This window comes from Jaculus jaculus, chromosome 4 (genome assembly GCF_020740685.1).
Source record: "Jaculus jaculus isolate mJacJac1 chromosome 4, mJacJac1.mat.Y.cur, whole genome shotgun sequence".
Taxonomy (NCBI): Eukaryota; Metazoa; Chordata; class Mammalia; order Rodentia; family Dipodidae; genus Jaculus; species Jaculus jaculus.
The window spans coordinates 36,641,171-36,659,444 of record NC_059105.1 but is presented as its reverse complement, the minus strand read 5'-3'; the positions used below and the strand labels follow the sequence as shown (position 1 = coordinate 36,659,444).

The 18,274-nt window shown below is 38.4% G+C and overlaps 1 protein-coding gene across 8 annotated transcripts in view; it reads right to left on the bottom strand.

Moving 5' to 3' along the window:
• Positions 1 to 18,274, bottom strand: part of Raph1 (Ras association (RalGDS/AF-6) and pleckstrin homology domains 1) — a 110,534-nt gene that overhangs the window by 47,973 nt on the left and 44,287 nt on the right. For all 8 annotated transcript variants that reach the window (XM_045148031.1, XM_045148026.1, XM_045148029.1 and 5 more), the window contains exons 3-4: positions 13,118 to 13,223; positions 11,879 to 12,396 (exon numbers count right to left, since the gene is read on the bottom strand). In XM_045148031.1, coding sequence (XP_045003966.1) covers positions 11,879 to 12,396; positions 13,118 to 13,223 — 624 coding nt within the window. The remainder of the gene's footprint in view (positions 1 to 11,878; positions 12,397 to 13,117; positions 13,224 to 18,274) is intronic.

Below are 18,274 nucleotides of genomic sequence, written 5' to 3'. Positions count from 1 at the left end.
ACATAAAAAAGTATTATAGACTATTGCTTTATATTAATTAAGTTTTCGTTTCCACAAAGTACTTAAATATTTTCCCACCAAAAATTACCCTAGATCTAAAGCCAGGCGTGGTGGCACACACCTTTAATCCCAGCACTCGGGAGGCAGAGGTAGGAGGATCACCATGAGTTTGAGGCCACTCTGAGACTACAGAGTGAATTTCAGGTCAGCCTGAGCTAGAGTGAGACCCTACCTCAAAAAAAAAAAAAAAAAAAAAAAAAAAACCCAAAAAAACTCCAGATCTAATCTTTACCTACTCTTTACTATTACACAGATCTTAAAATTATGTTCACATCACACTGGAAAAGTTAATTAAAGAGCCCATTCTCTAGTCGATCTTGCTCTAAACTTTCCTTTGTGTTATGAAGTCATCACATTCTCTCTTTAAATCTTTCAGAAGTGGTATAAATGTCAGCCAAGTCAACAATAGGCTATCACTTTTTTGCTTTTTTTTGAGGCAGGATCTCACTGTGACCCAGTCTGACATGAGACTCACTCGGTAGCCTTTAGGATAGCTTTGAACTCACATATATCTTCTTACCTCAATTTTCCCTGACAGGACTAAAGGCATGTGCCACCATGCCCACCTTAGGTTGCCACTTTCTTGAACTGAATTTGAATTTGTAACTGTTAAAGTAAGCCAGAATCCTCAGGGCAGGATAGAACAACACATGTTGAAAAGCACTGATCTAAACACCATTATCTAAACTGCTATCAAGAAATAGCTATGCCATGTGTGATAGTGTGGTGGCTCAAACCTATGATCCTCAGTATGTGGAAGGTGGAAGCAGGCAGTTCACAAATTCAAGGACAACCTCTACTACATACTAAGTTTGAGTCCAAATCTTCCCAAATCAGCAAAAACGAAAAGAGAATCTGGGCATGATGGCGCATGTCTTTAATCCCAGCTTTCAGAGGTAGGAAGATCACCATGAGTTCGAAGCCACTCTGAAATTACATAGTGAGTTCCAGGTCTGCCTGAGCTACCATGAGAACCTACCTTGAAAAACCAAAAAAGAGGGATTGAAAGATTGCTCAATGGTTAAGTGCTTGCATGCAAAATCTGATGGTTTAGGTTTGATTCCCTAGTAATTCACATAAAGCCAGATGCACAAAGTGGCACATGCACTTGGAGTTCATCTGCAGTGACAGGAGGCCCTGGCATGCCCATTCTCATTCTTTTTCTCTCCTTTTTTTTTTTTTTTTTCCTTTTTCTTTTTCAAGGTAGGGTCTCACTCTGGTCTAGGCTGACCTGGAATTAACTCTGTAGTCTCAGGGTGGCCTTGAACTCACAGCGATCCTTCTACCTCTGCCTCCCAAGTGCTGGGATTAAAGGCGTGCGCCACCACGCCCGGCTCATTCTTTTTCTCTTTGCAAATAAATAAGTAAAAAAAAAATTTTTCTTTTTTTTAAAACAGAGAAGCCTTATGCCAAAGCAGTGGTTAAAAATAAAACCCTTATTGTGGAAGAGGTGGTAGAAAGAATGTAAGAGCCAAAGGAAGGGTAGGACTCCTTACAACGTGCTCCCTGCAGACACAAAATGGCCTGGATATCCATGACCTCACAGTGTCTGATACTACCTATACAAGACCATCACAAATAGGAGGGAAAGATCATGACATCAAAATAAAAGAGAGACTGATTGAGTTGGGAAGGATGAAGTTTCAAAGGAGAAAGTAGGGTTAGGGAAGGTATTACCATGGGATTTTTTTTTTATAATCATGGAAGTTAAGTTGTTAGTAAAAAAAATTTTTTTTGAAAATAAAAAAAAATAAATAAAACTCTTCCTCATGGTAGCTAACATTTTATACTCAACTAGAAAAAGAAGGGGAGGTTTATGTATCCATTGTTTCATTGAAGTGGCTACCATTCATCTTTTTGGTATGTGTATGCATTTTCCACAGATACTATATTGGAAAAAATCATAGCATGAGGGAAAGAATGCAGATCTTGGGGCTGTAGTTCCTGTTGAAGCCTGGACTGGTCATTTACCAGCAGCATGCTATTTGTATTATTTAACTTCCTCTTATGTAAAATGTGAGCTAAAAATGCGATTTATCTCCTAAGATTGCTATAAAAATAATAATTACATATTATTATTATTATTATTATTTTGTTTTTCGAGGTAGGGTTTCATTCTAGCCCAGGCTGACCTGGAATTCAATTAACTATGTAGTCTCAGGGTGGCCTTGAACTCAGTGATCCTCCTACCTCTGCCTCCCGAGTGCAAGTGCTGGGATTAAAGGCGTGCGCCACCATATCCAGCTTACATCATATTATTTTAAGAATGCAAAACTGTCAGGTTTCATTGGAATTTGTCTTTAAGAGTTATTAAATTTTAATCTAAAATATTAAAAAATATACTAACACACCACAAGATGGGGATGTTACTACATACATTTCTTTGCTTTTTAGCCCCTTCCTATCCACGTAGTTCTATCTCTTAGATCTATAAGCACTAGCCAGTTTCTACTCATGTTGCTTCCTCTTCAATTCTGTAATGAATCACCATGGTAAGAGGTGGCACGATCTTTATAAATCCTTGGGCAGGTTATGCAGTTGCTCTCTGCCTTAGCTCCTTCCATTGTGAACTGAGGTAATGGTACCTATTTTATTTTATTTTAAAGATTTTATTTTTATTTATTTATTAGAGACAAACGGGGGGGGGGAGAGAATGGGTGCACCAGGTCCTCTAGCCACTGCAATTGAACTCCAGATGCATGCACCATTAGGTGCATCTGGCTTACGTGGTTCCTGCAGAATCGAACCAGGATCCTTTGGCTTTGCAGGCAAATGCCTTAACTGCTAAGCCATCTCTCCAGCCCAATGGTACCTATTTTAAAAGGTGTTGGGCACAATCAGTGTGGTAAGACATGTAAAAGCACAATGCCTAACTAAGCATTCAACACAGTTTTTATTATTTTCTATTCCCTCCCCCATTGTCTTTGTTATTTATCTCCTTTTACTGGCTATGTTGGAATGCCTGCTCACTCACTTTTATTTTTGCTGTGCTGGGGGCTGAACACAGGTCTTTAGTATACCAGGCTAAGTGTGCCACCACAGTTATATACCTAGACCTATTTTTTATATTTCAGGCAGGGTCTTCTCAATGTTCCCTAGGCTGACTCTGACCTCACTTATATAGCTAGCCTACACAGGTCTTGAACTTTGGATCCTTTTGCCTCATCTTCTTGAGTAGTTGACACTACAGGCATGCACCACTACAGATGTTTAGATGCTTTAAAAACCATCGACTTTATATTTTATAGCATTGGTTACCTTTTAAAAACTGATGAATATATATTTCTTTTTTTTATTTTTGAAAGTGAAAGAGGAAGGGAGGGAGGGAAGGAGGGAGGCAGGCAGGGAGGGAGGGAGAGAGATGAGCCACAAGGACCTCCAGCTTGCTGGGAACAAACTCCAGATGCTTGCACCCTGTCATGCACATGCGCAACATTGGGAGCTTGCATCATTGTGTCTGGCTATGAAGGACCTGAAGATTTGAACATGAATTCTTAGGCTTTGCAGGCAAGTGCCTTAACACCGCTAAGGCATCTCTCCAGCCCCAGCCTTTTTAAAAACATGAATAGAAATATATACTCTTGGGCTGGAGAGATGCCTTAGCGGTTAAGGTGCTTGCCTGCAAAGCTTGAAGACCCGAGTTTGGTTTCCCAGTGCCTGTGTAAAGCCACATGCACAAGTTGGTGCATGCATATGGAGTTCCTCTGCAGCAATTAGAGGCTCTGGCATGCTCATTCTGTCTGCCTCACTTCACTCTATGCTCTCTGCTTGCAAATAAATATTTCAAATCTTTTCTTTTTAAAGGCTCTTTATCACCCCAATATAAAATAGACCTAAAGGCGATATATGTGGCTGTGTGTAATAGGGCACTGTATTTGGAACATGTTTCTCTAACTAGTCTTTTCTGTAGGTTTTCACATCTTTAATCTCTTTTTCACCTGGTAGTTAATTCCTGCCACTATTAAACCTTACCAAGCCAGCAAAATCTGCAGCCAAACACACAAAGTTGGTACAGATGAATAAATTTCAATGAAGCCATTAGAATTTTATAAGAAAGGTAACAATAAATAGGAAGTCAGTTTATTAATACAATCATTCAGTTGTATGGAAGTAAAAGTTTTCAGAAAATCTAATCCTCCTTCTTACCCAGTTAATACTTTAGAAAAGTACAAGGTAATTCTTGGTAGAATACTTTAGCTTTGCTGCTAATAGGGTCATGACCACATGCTACAAAACACAGCTACCATTTTCTTTTGAACACTTCAAAACTTCCAAACAAAGTAGCTCCTGAGATAGTTCGAGAACTTGAATAAAGTTATGATTTGTTGTATTGCACATCTTAAGTTCTAGCAGAATGCCCATTAAAGCTTTCACTTAAACTTTCATTTAAAAACCCTTTGCAGGGGGGCTGGAGAGATGGCTTAGCATTTAAGCGCTTGCCTGTGAAGCCTGAAGACCGTGGTTTGAGGCTCGGTTCCCCAGGGCCCACCTAAACCAGATGCACAAGGTGGTGCACGCATCTGGAGTTCGTTTACAGAGGCTAGAGGCCCTGGTGTACCCATTCTCTCTCTGTCTCTTTCTCTGTCTGTTGCTCTCAAATAGATAAATAAAAATAAGCAAAATAATAATAATAATAAAACAACCATTTACATGGCTTGAGAGATAGCTTAGTGGTTGGGTCATTTGTCTGCAAAAAGGATCCAGGTTTAGTTCCCCAGTATCCACATAAAGCCAGATGTACAAAGTGGCATATGTGTCTGGAGTTTGTTTGCAGTAGCTAGAGGCCCTGGCACATCCATTCTATCTATCTGGGCCCCTCAAATAAATTAAAAAAATAAACCCTTTGCATATGAGACAAGTATTTGTAAATTTTGAAAGTCTTAATAGCTCAGAAACTACACAACTTTTTCACCTCATAATAAATCCTTTTATCTTAAGATTCAGAAAAACCATTTGAATCTGTCAGAAACTAAGGTAATAGTTTTTAAAACAATACTAATTTTAAAAACAGATTTTCATGTATAAAATTTCAAATTCAAAGGAATTATTAACAGCTATATTCCACTAAAAAATATAAAGCATTACTTTTCAATCTGTAAGCCCCATCACAAAAATTTATAACATGCAATCCTCACTTAAATTTACAAACTGCTGTTCTACTGATCAAGCACCGTTTCATTAGCTAACATGAATAAAAGTACTACTATGATGAGTAAGTTATCTGCAAGATATTTCATATTGGTGAAAAAATGAGGAGCTTCATTTACAATTTGTTTCAACTATGATGATTCTAAGGTTTCACACATGCTAGGCAAAGTATTCTCCCATTTGATTCTAATTTTAAAAGCCTAGCAGGCCATCATTAATTGAATTATAAGGGATTTCAAAAGAATATTGATTGAAGGTATTCTATAATTCATTTATATATATATTCATGAGACTATTTTTATGCTAATTCTTTTTTTTTTTTTTTTTGGTTTTTCGAGGTAGGGTCTCACTCTAGCTCAGGCTGACCTGGAATTCACCATGTAGTCTCAGGGTGGCCTCGAACTCATGGCAATCCTACCTCTGCCTCCCAAGTGCTAGGATTAAAGGCATTCACCACTATGCCCAGCTTTACGCTAATTCTTAACATTTAGAAAAGAGTAATTTCTAAAAATATTTTATTTATTTATGTGTGTGTGTGGGAGGGGGAGAGAGAGAGAAAGACAGAGAATGAGTGAGCATGCCAGGGCCTCTAACCACTGCATGCCTCACATTGTGCATCTGACTTACATGGGTACTGGGGAATCGAGCCTTAACCACTAAGGCACATCTCTCCAGTCTGGAAGAAATTTTTTGTTTTTGTTTTTCAAGGTAGGGTCTCACTCTAGCCCAGGATGACTGGAATTCATTATGTAGTCTCAGGCTAGCCTCGATCTCACAGATCCTCCTACCTCTGCCTCCTGAGTGCTGGCATTAAGGGCATGCACCACCACGTCCAGCTAAGAAAAACTTTTAATAATCAATCATACTTTTAAGATTTTGATCGTATTAAGGCAGATATTGAGCCTTGGAAATTCAAATACAGGCTTGTCATCTGACCTATTTAATATTTTCAGTCTTGATTTGCATGGATTAACGTACCTACCAAAGAACTAGTATGAGGCTCACATGAGAGTGACAATGTGGAGTACTTGGAAGTAAAATTTTTGAAGAAAGGCAAAGAATAAGACACTACTCTTTTGAAGTGGAATTCTACTGTGCCTATCCTTGATGGCTTATAGAGAGAAAGGGCACAGTATTACTTTTGGATAACTGTATCTACTAAGATGAGACATTATTAATCTTTCGTTAATTCTTCTAAGTGGCACTTGTAAGATTAAGCTTTAGTACTCTATCCTGTTAGTACTATGTTAAAGAGAATCCTAGTTTTCCAAAGTTTCACTATTAAGGAGCTTTCACTTTGCTTGTGGCATTCCATTCACCATCTTGAAAGAACACAACTGTTGATAATTAGACATGCAGACTTCTATTAAAGACAATAGCTAAAACACAAGTGTCCATTCAAAATGACTCTTATCAGCCAAATACTGTTCTATGTGTTAAGGATATACCAAGAATTAGAACAATGAAAATCCTTTCCTTATGAAGTTTAGGCTCATCTTGGAAAAGACAAACAAATTAAAGAAATAAAATATATGCTGCTATTATGTTATGTACTAAAGGAAAAAAGTAGAGGGGTAAACATAATAACAAGGCATTTACAGGAACCTGGTTTTTAAATGCCAATATCAAAGGTAGCTTTACGGAGAAAGTGAAATTTAGCCAATTTATGGAAGTTAGGAGAGATACAAGGAAGGACATCTAGACAAGGGGACAAACACAAGTTCTTGACTCAGGCTCTGTTTGCTGGCAAAGAGCAAGTAGGAGACTGTACAATATGAAAAGTATGGGAGGAGGGAAGGAGGAAAAGTAGGGTCAGGAAGATCAGAGAAAATAGATAGGGGGAGGCCTGATTGGCCACTGTAGGAATTTTGGCTTTAAGTGAGACACAAAAACCTCTAAGTATGAGTAGAGATTATCTGACCTTTTAAAGTGATCATTTTGGCTACAATATAGATGACAGACTGTTTAAAAAGATACAGACCAGTTGGGTTGTTACTGCAAAAATCTAGACCAAGATGGAATATCTGGTAGTAGTGAAAGTGATTAAGAATGCCTAGTTTCTGGCCGGGATGTAACTCCATGGCAGAGTGATTGCCTAACCTGCATAAGACCCCAAGTTCTATCCCCAAGTACCACACATACAAAGCTCGGTGTGGTGGCGCACACCTTTAAACCCAGCACTTAGGAGGCGGAGGTAGGAGGATTGCCGTCAGTTTGAGGCCACCCTGAGACTACATAGTGAATTCCAGGTCAACCTGAGGTACAGTGAGACACTACCTCGAAACCGCCCTCCCCCCTGAAAAAAAAAAGCAGCAAACACAATGATTAGATATTCTGGATATATTCTGAAGCTGAAGCCAGCATAATTTGCTGCCAGACTGGAAGGGAGGTGGAAGAAAAGTGAGTAGACCCCAAAACATTTTGCTTGATGATCTGAAAAGATGGAATAGCCCTTAACTGAGATGGGCATGATGCCAAAGAAGCAACTTTGGAGGAAAAGATCAGTACTAGAGGAGCTATCTGTTAAGACATCCAAATAGACAAATTGATGAGAAAGGGGATATGTGCACCTGCAGTTCAGTGAGAAGTCAGCTAAGGGAAACCTGTACTTCCTTGCATCTAAGGCCTCACCTAATCTGCTTTCTCTGATCTTTCTGGCCCTGGATGCTGAATGCTGATACTTTCTTGATCATTATTACCAAATGCCAACAGAATGCTTCACACAAAATACTGTTAACTAGCTGAATGGCTGATAGTAACTGAAAGATGCCACCTGATTTCAGAATATGGTTTCTTAATTTTGGTACATATTAGGGCCAGATACTTCTTTTTCATGTGGGCTATTCTGTGCACTGCAAGATGCTTAGCAGCAGCTCTGGGACCCAAAACACCAAATCTTGGCAACACCTTCCCAACACAGACAACCAAAAGTGCTGAATAATTTCTAGGGCACAAAATAGTGTCCAGATGGGCCACCACTTACAGAAGGGGAGAAGTGTGTCTTAAGTGTGTGGGTTTTGAATGACAAATTAAGAAGACAGTGACAATTTCTGGAAGATACAAAGCATATAGCTGAGTGCTAACTGATTTAGCAGGTTTCAGCAAAGTTCTATGCTAATACAGAACTAAAGAAAAGCAGAACAGCACTGCAACTTATTCATGTAGCCTCAAAAGTCCTCAGAACCTGCAACAGAAGTAACAATGGGATATGAGTCAGAGAACTGGTACAGACCAAAAAGCAGGAGTTAGTTCTCAGGGTTCCTCCTTTAACACTAACCAACAGTGGACTCAGGTTCAAACTAATAAATATTCACTTAAAGGATCTAATAGACCACTGGTTGGCATAAGATTCACAAAGACAGCATGTTAGCCTGAGATACTCCATCTTCAGAGGGAGTTTATATTACTATCAGGAGACTCTCTGGGACCTAATAAGCAGGTGTAAGAGGAAGAGACCATGTTAGTAAGGAGAAATCACCATGACTTGTTAAAACTTGACACTTTACAGAAACCAGGAGCATATGGTAGTAGCTAATAAGGGTAAGTTTCAGGACCCCTCTGGAATATTCATACTCATTTGTAAGAGTTAGACCAAAGACTAGGAAGTCAGGATCTATTTCTTTTCACAGGTTTATATTGGGTCTTCATAGGAAGTCTTCCTGTTCTATAAACACTCAGTAATCAGGGACAATTCCCCCCGCCCCCGGAGGTAGGGTCTCACTCTGACCCAGGCTGACCTGGAATTCACTATGGAGTCTCAGGGTGGCCTCGAACTCAAGGCAATCCTCCTACCTCTGCCTCCCAAGTGCTGGGATTAAAGGTGTGCGCCACCACGCCCGGCTCAGGGACAACTTTATAATAAACAATATTACATGGTGACTTTTTGTTTTCTATATTCATGTGTGCACATGGGTGGAGGTCAGAGAACACATAGGTGCTCTCCACCTTTTTTTCCCCCCTGAAACAAGATGTCTTATAGGCCTTGAACTTGCCAAGCAGGCTAGACAGGATGACCAAAGAGCTCGAAGGATCTGCCAGTCTCTTCCTCTCCAGTGCTGGGATTACAGCCTCCATTCCTGCTTTTTAAAATAATTAATTAATTAACTAATGTTTTTGGCAGAGAGAGAATGAGAGTGCTAGGGTTTCTCAGCTGCTGTGAATGAACTCCAGACACGTGTGCAACATTGCATGCTTGCATCATTATGCATCTGGCTACATGGAACCTGGAGATTTGAACATGCATTCTTAGGCTTTGCAGGCAAGCACCTTAACCTCTAAGCCATCTCTCCAGACCTCCCCCCCTTTTAAGGTGGGTTCTGGGGACTGAACCCAGGTCTTTATGCTTGCCTTGCACTTTACCAACTAATCTCCCCAGCCTGATTTTTGTTTTTTTAAGAGGGAGAGAAAGAGAAGGAGAGAGGGGAGAGAGAGAGAATTGGTACGCCGGGGCCTCAGCCACTGAACCTAAACTCCAGAGGCTTGTGCCACCCAGTGGACATGTGTGACCTTGCACTTGCCTCGCCTTTGTGCATTTGGCTAATGTGGGATCTGGCCAGTCGAACATGGGTCCTTACGCTTTGTAGGCAAGTGCCTTAACCATGAAACCATCTCTCCAGCCTCTGATTTTTTTCAAAAAATCTTTTTCATTATGGTTCTAGGGATTGAACTTGCACATACCAAGCAAGCAAGGTACCACGAAACGATGTCCCTAGCTGTACTTGAAGATACTCTAATTAATCTTTTGTTATTATTTTTTTGTTGTTGAGATACAGCCTCACTCTGTAGCACAGGATGGCTTTCATCTCATGGTGATTTCCCTGACTCTATCTTCTATAATTAATCTTTATCTAATGCATTTCCAAGAAAAGAATGCTAGGAAGAGGAAATTGAAGATCATTTGTCATGAAAAGAAGGTTCAGCTCTGCTACTAACCTTCAACTGGACATAATTCTCAAATGGGATTTTTTTTTTTTGGCTTATTTTATTTATTTGAGAGTGACAGATGGAGAAAGAGGAGGAAGATAGAGACAGAATGGGCATGCCAGGGCCTCCAGCCACTGCAAACAAACTCCAGATGCATGAGCCACCTTGTACATCTGGCTTATGTGGGTCCTGGGGAATCGAGCCTCAAACTGGGGTCCTCAGGCTTCACAGGCAAGTGCTTAATCACTAAGGCATTTCTCTAGTCAAATGGGGATGGTTTTGTCCTGTTCTGAACATACAGTGATGTTACAATTGGAAGGAGAACAGAGTAGAGGCCAGGGGTGCTGCTAGACATCCTATAATGTACAAGGCATTCCCTAGCAATCCCAAAGAATCTAGCTTAAAATGTCAGTAATACTACTGGTTGAGAAACTGTGACTTAGGTGGAGCAGATGTAGTTCACATACTGAACAGTAAGAGGCCCATGTCCAAACCTTTTCTTTTCCCAAATGGGCTGCTAAAACTCTGGCAGTCATGCATATGCCCTTTATGCAGGATATTGGAAGAAACTTTTCTGTAGAGAATCACTGGTCTGAGAGAAAAGACTTAAGAATAATCCTAAAATAGAGTCTAGAAAGAAAATTAAGAAGAAATTACTAAAATACTAATTCTGTTGAAGCCAAACAAGTGAACAAATCAACTAGGGAATAGAATTAAAAAATGATTAGCATAAAGAAAATGAAGTATTTTTTAATATAAAGGTAATTATGAACTTTAATAAAAGCAAAATGATGTCCTGGAAAGGAAAGTAAGAATATGTAGTTTATGAGCAAAATTCAAGTGTATAATCATCATAACAAAATAATAAATATTAGTCTCATCAAAATATTTTGGGAGGGCTGACGATTGCTCAGTTGTATAGCAAGTGCTTGCCTAGCATGTTAAGAGGTGTGGGGTTGGATCTCCAGCCCCACCAAAAAGAAAGGAAACAAAGAAGCAACAGCATTGTATATGAATGGTGAGGAAGAGGTAAAGGAGTGGGAGAAAGGGCAGGGGTGAACAGGAGGGGAGAAGTAAAGGGCATTGTCTAAAGATAGCTGTATTTTCATCTTCCAAAGTCAGTAGACAATACATACAACAACAACACCAAAAATCAAGAAATAGCAAAGGATTATATAAAAACAGATCAAATATTAATTCGATTTTTCTAATGAGAAATGGACGTTTACAAAAACTGAAAGACTTGCTTAGGTCTCATGAGTAGGAAGTGACAAAGAACTCAGAACCAAGTGTCCTAAGTCCAATAGTCCTTTTCACTGCACTAGCTAACCCTTTGATAATAAAACAGAGTAAACACCAAAAACTAATTCTCAGAGGACAATGGAAATTTAAGTGGTTTTATTATATTCTCAGTCTTAGACATATGTTAAAAAGCCACCATCATATTAATTTAATAGCTGTGTAAATCACATGCCAATTTTTTTTAGTCATGTGAAATAATGGATATTAATTCAAAGACTTTCAAAAAGTCCAAAGAATAAAAAAAGAAGAAACTAAATGTCATCTAAGTTATCTTTGTGACATTGCTATATCTGGTGATATATTCCTTCTTTGATTTTATTTTAAAACTTAGTTAATATTTTTGAAAAATTTTAAGTAACAATGAACTAAGAAAACTAATTAAAACTGCCTTTAAAAATCATTTCCCCTTTTAATGATATAATAATTGAAAAAAATTTCTATTTACCTCAGTAATTGGCTGGCCCTGCTGCGTCAGATCCAGTTCCTGAGGGCGTGTTACTTTATCAATATCCAAAGAATCCATGCTGGAAGCCGCGGAAGTAACGCTTGACCGAGAGGAGTTACTAATGGAGTGTACGTCAGCATCACTCACTGTGCCTGCTGATGCAGTTCTCCTGTGCTGATTTGTTACCAAGGGCTTAGAGTCTTCTAGAACAGATTGCTGAGCTGCCTCATCCATGCTTAAGGAGGCTTGTTCTAATTGTGCAGTGATGTCATCCAAGGAGTAGTTAGCATGGGAAGGTTTAGATGAAGAAGACAATTTCCTATTACATGAAGAAGACAATCCTCTCAAGGTGCCATGTTTTGAAGTGTGTCGACTAGCAGGTAACTTCTGAGTAACTTTTGTTTCTGTGATTTGACGCTTACTATTTCCTGAACCAATACTGCTGAGCTCCTGCTCTATAGAGCAGAGATCAGCCATCAGGGCATCCAGATCCACAGTCTCTCCTTGATTCAGGGCTTCTGCAAAGAAGAATATACAATGCAAATTTCAGGGCAATCAAAACTGACACATTCTATTATAAATCAGTCAGACACAGTGGGAAAAAGCAAAAGAATTCATCCTATTGGGCCTAAAAGCTAAGCAAAAAAAGTATTAATTTTTAGTTTGTTTTAAATTCCAAGAAAATTTTTAGAATCAAACAGCCCATCTTTTAAGATCTGTGATAATTAAGGAGAATAAAGTGATTCAGTTGAATGACAAAATACTGCAATAATCTCCTACTGTTCCATGTTTTAAACATACTCCCCATATAACTCTGTACTACAGTAAACTATCAATATGGTTAGTGCCCAGGTAGAGACAGTACTGCCAAAAGAGATGAGGTATAAAAAGAAAAGTAAAAAGACCAGGGGCAGTACATTAAATAAAGACAACAGGGGCTGATTTTGAAACTGCTAACAAATAAATTCATTAGATTTTAATCCAATGAGAAAATAACAATGGAATTAAGTTTACTGTGGAGTTCCTTAGCATAAACTTTGTCAATTATTAATATATTGATGAGAAACTGCTTCCAACTGCTTTTTCTGTGATTAATGTGAATAAGCAATATGCATAAATCAAGAAAAAAAATCAAGTCATACAGTTCTTATGTTGTTTTAAATTTGAAATTGTATTTGCAGTATGTCTATATTATGTAACTTAGTATGCTACTTTAAACTTTATTTAATTACATCTTACCATTCAAATTGTATATGGAGAAACGGTAAGAAAAATTGGCCATATTCGTTTCTTGGCGAAGAGGAGATCTTTTCACTGGTTCTGTGGGCTTGTCAGAATCTAAACTCTAAAAGAGAAAATTTAACAAGTCATATTCAATTTGGTTCTCAATAATGTTAAAAAAAGAATAATGTTTGCTTTGTGATTAACTGAATTATATAATAATTAATAAGCCTAAAGCTTTTGAGTGAGTTTTAAGGCCAATTTTATTGGTTTTCACATTGTTATTGGTCCAGCACAACCTTATTCTTTGATAGGAAGCACCCTGAAAATAGGACAATCCAGGACTCAAAATCAGTGCGACTTCAGACCTTAACAGAGAACACTTGCAATTTTCAACAATGATGGAATATTCTTGTTCTTTTCAAGGTCTAGCAAGATGAAGGCAAACCATTAATTACACTGCTACATTGTGACAACATTAGAATCATACCTGCACTTAGGGATGAGTGATATTATTCACTCACTCATGTGTGGTAAAAGAGGCATTGAATCTAGAACCTTGTACACCTCCCACCCCAGTTCTCTCTATATATACACCACTAAGCCATATTTCCATTCCTTACCATCTTTTGTATATGACATTTTTTTCTACCTGTAGTCTTTCTCTAATAATAAAAAGATATTACAAGAGAAAAAAATTCAGGAAAAGAAAATAACTTCAGCTTAGTGCTACTTAAATATTCAAATGTTGCTACTGTTCTTTTAAAACCAGTTTCTCTGTAAATTTATGATATTAAAAAACATTCTATTGCATCAAATAAGCCTCAACTTTAAGAAATGTATGTTCTAGCCGGGTATGGTGGCAAATGCCTTTAATCCCAGCACTCAGAGGATCACCGTGAGTTTGAGGCCACCCTGAGAAGAGAGAGTGAATTTTGGTCATCCTGTTAGACTCTATCTACCTCGAAAAACCAAAATGGTGTATGTTCTATTTGTAGAATTATGGAATTAGAATATTATCTTTTATGTTCATGGAGCTCAAGATAAACTGAGTACACACATTAAGTAATGCAGATGTAATATATTTGAAAAGATTATATCTCCCTGAGTACTCAGCCAATGAAGAAAAGGGGAAGAAGACCTGTGTTCAGGGTTATAAAAATTGTTGTCTTTGCTCAAACGGCACACCTACTATTTTGTCTTGGTCAGTGTCTGCCCTTGCAAGATCATAAAATAAAAGCCTCACTTTTGCTCAAAGAAAGAGAGAGAGAGAGAGAGGGAGGGAGGGAGGGAGGATCTAGACAGAAGGTGCCTGTCCAGTTTTACTTTATTTTTTAAAAATATTTTATTTTTATATATTTATTTGACAGGGAAAGAGGAAGAAGGGAGAATGAATGGGCATGCCAGGGCCTCCAGCCACTGCAAATGAACTCCAGATGTGTGTGCTTCCTTGTGCATCTGGCTATCATGGGTCCTGGGTCCTTTGGCTTTGCATGCAAACACCTTAACTGCTAATCCATCCCTCCAGCCCTTTATTTTTTTTTAAGATAAGGTCTCATGTAGCCCAGGCTGGCCTCAAACTATGTTGCTGAGGATAACCTTGAACTTCTGATCCTCCCAATGCTAGAACAGTCGGCATGCACCAAGTCCAGTTTATGTGGTACAAGGGATCTAACCCAGGGCTTCATACATGCTAGGAAAGCACTCAACCAACTGTGTTACATCTCTGTTTCTAAAGCAATCAAATGAAATAGAGCCACAACCTCCTCAGTGCCTTATTTCAAGACTTTAAATAACAGCTAGAAAATTTTGCCTTAATCTCAAATCTAAATTTTGATAGGAACTAAAGTTCTAAACCTCATTCTTTCACTACAGCTGAAGAAAAAAAGAACCTAACACTTTTTAAAAATAGCATGCGTATACTATTAATTCTCTTTCAGAAAAACACATTGTACACAAGGTTTTACAATTATTTTAGAAAGACAAGAGAGATGGCTTATTGGTTAAGGTGTTTGCCTATGAAGCCTAAGAACCCAAGTTCGATTCTCTAGTACTCCTGTAAACCAGATGCACAATTATTTTAGAAGACTCACTAACTCTTTAAAACCTGTGTGTGTGATTCGTGTGAGTGCATGTGCATGTGTGCCATGGTGTGTGTGTGTGGAGGCCAGAGAACAACTTTTGGGGCTAGTCCTCTCCTTCTACCTCATTTGAGGCAGAATCTCAGGCTGTTTGTTCCCCAGGCCAAGTGGTCCACAAGCTTCCATGAAAAGCTCCTGGTTCTGATTTCTGCATCTTGCCATAAGCATGCCAGGGTTATGGAAGCCAAACACAACTGCAGGCTTTTACCTGGGGCCTGGAAATCGTAACTCTAATACTTGTGTGGCAAGCACTGTATCCACTGTCATCGCCCTGGCCGCTAACTACTTAAAATTTAAAATTGATTTAATATAAAGTTGAAAATAATATTGTTCCAGGCATGGTGGTGCACCCTTTTAATCTTCCAGCACTTGGGAGGCAGAGGTAGGAGGATCACTGTGAGTTCAAGGCCATCCTGAGACTCATAGTGAATTCCAGGTCAGCCTGAGCTAGACTGAGACCCTACCTCAGTAAACAAACAGAAAAAAATGAATATAATATTGCCGAGTGTTTGTACAGGTGGCACTGTCTAACGACAGCAATCAAATAAAAAATAAGAGCCTTTAGCCAGCAAATTGGCAAGTGAAATATTCTTTTAAAAATTTCATAAAGAGCAACATACTAACAGAAAGTCACTATGTGCAATGGTTTTAATCTGTTTCTCTCTAAAGACAAACTTCTATGATAAATAATAGTGACAGGATCAATTTAATAGTTAAGTTTGTCGGTGTGTGGCTCTTCACATGTACGTTAGGCAATTTAAGATACTAGACTACATGGTGCCCAATGAGGATAAGTTCTTTCTCTACTTAGTAGTTGGACTCATACCCACTTGTCTTCTCTTTTTGGCCCCAGCCCAACTATAAAATCACTAAGTACTTTCCTTGATGCACTATCAGTTCTATTTATTCTCCTTTGCTTCCTCTTTCTCCCTAGCATGGAACTGGGGAACTTAGTCATCACCCTTATGCCAAAGCTGCCTTTTAAAAATAGACCTAAACAGACATAGATTGGCACCTGCAGTCAGTCATAAAAGACTTTTTGATAAATAACACTGCATTTTATGATTAGCAATGAAGGGAATGACCCAAATGAAATCCTCATAGGACTGAAAACATTCTTCCCCAAATCCAACATGAACAGGAATCCAACATGAACAGGTTATAGTCACAAACACATTTGCCTTTCACACTGATTCACAACTACAGAAATAAACTAGCACTTGAAGCATCCATGTTATTTTTCCATTAGTTATAGAATCTTATACTAATGCATCCCTACAAATATTATATAAGGATAACTAAGTTTTGTTCTAATGTTTTCACTGCTATGAAATTAAATTTCTTTTGGTAAATATCATTTTCATATATTGCATACAGTATATTAATTAGGGATATTAAAAACTATCTTTTTAGCCAGGTGTGGTGGTGTACACCTTTAATCCCAGCACTTGGGAGGCTGCGGTAGGAGGATCGTTGTGAGTTGGAGGCCACCCTGAGACTACATAGTGAATTCCAGGTCAGCCTGAGCTAGAGTGAAAACGTACTTCAAAAAATCAAATAAACAAAACAACAACAACAAAAACCACTAAAACAGCAACAAAAAACCTGGATCTTTTTAGTCTAACAAGTGTTCTGGCTTAGAGAATAAGGTTAACTGTTGTTTGTAAAACCCCTGATTCAGCTAGCCTGTAATACCCAACACTTGGGAGGTGGAGGCAAGAGATCAGGAGTTTAAGGTCATCCTCAGCTGCATGGCATTAGGCCAACACAGGCTATGAAAAAAAATTGACCAATCAACAACAAACATGTTCCAATAAGACAATAAATAACAACAATGCCATTGTTTTAAATACAGCCTGGGATGAAACTCCTTCAGTATTCTAGGAAACACATCTGAGGAAATAAATTATGTTTTAAAATGCATTTAATGAAGTTATGAAATTTGCAAAAAAACCTGGAAAGGATTACTAAGTGAGGTAACCCAGGCCCAGAAAGCCAAGCGCCACATGTTCTCTCTCATATGTGGATCCTAGCTACAGATGATTGGGCTTCTGCGTGAGAATGAAAATACTTAGTAGCAGAGGCCAGTGAGTTAAAAAGGAGACACAAAGGGAAGAGAAAGGAAGGGAGGAGGGTACTTAATAGGTTGATATTGTATATATGTAAGTACAATGATTGTGATGGGGAGGTAATATGATGGAGAATGGAATTTCAAAGGGGAAAGTGGGGGGGGGGGAGGGAATTACCATGCGATTTTTTTATAATCATGGAAAATGCTAATAAAAATTAAAAAAAAATAAATAAAATGCATTTAAGTTTAACAAGTGATGGAATGAGATTTGTTAAAAAATAGACTTTTGGGTCTGGGCAGATGGCTTAGTGGTTAAAAGCACTTGCTATGCAAGCCTAGTGCATATGTCTTGTAATCCTAATATGCCTAGGCCAATGGGAGGCAGAGTCACGAGAATCTTGAAGCTCATGGGCCTGCTAGTCTGCCAGTTACAGTAGCAAACAAGAAGAAAGACCTTGTCTCCAGTAAAGTTGAGGGCAAGGATTAACATCACGAGGTTGTCCTCTGACCCCTACATGAGTATCATGGCACATGTGCATGCGCACACACACTTACACACAAACTTAAAATTTTAGGTTTTAAATTCTTAGCTCATAAGTTCAAATTTATGAAACAGATACTAAGTCATCTCTCTAAAGTCTAGATGAACAGAACCTCTTTTAAAAAATTAAAACAAGACAAAAAATAATCCCCACATAGCCATAGAAGCTACTATCTTGTATTGTAGAATTATTATTCATTTACTTATTTGCAGATGTTTTAGACATTTTCCTTTCTAGCAGTATTTTAAAGTTTAACCTATATCCAAGCTTTCCGTCTGCACACTGAACTTTCAACATGCAGCGGTGGCTTCAATTTATCAACCAGTTTTTCTTTTTTTGTTTATGTGTATGTAGGTGCCCACGTGCACATAAGCAGAAGCCAGAGAAGGACTCTAATGTCCTCCTCTGTTTTTCTTCTCCA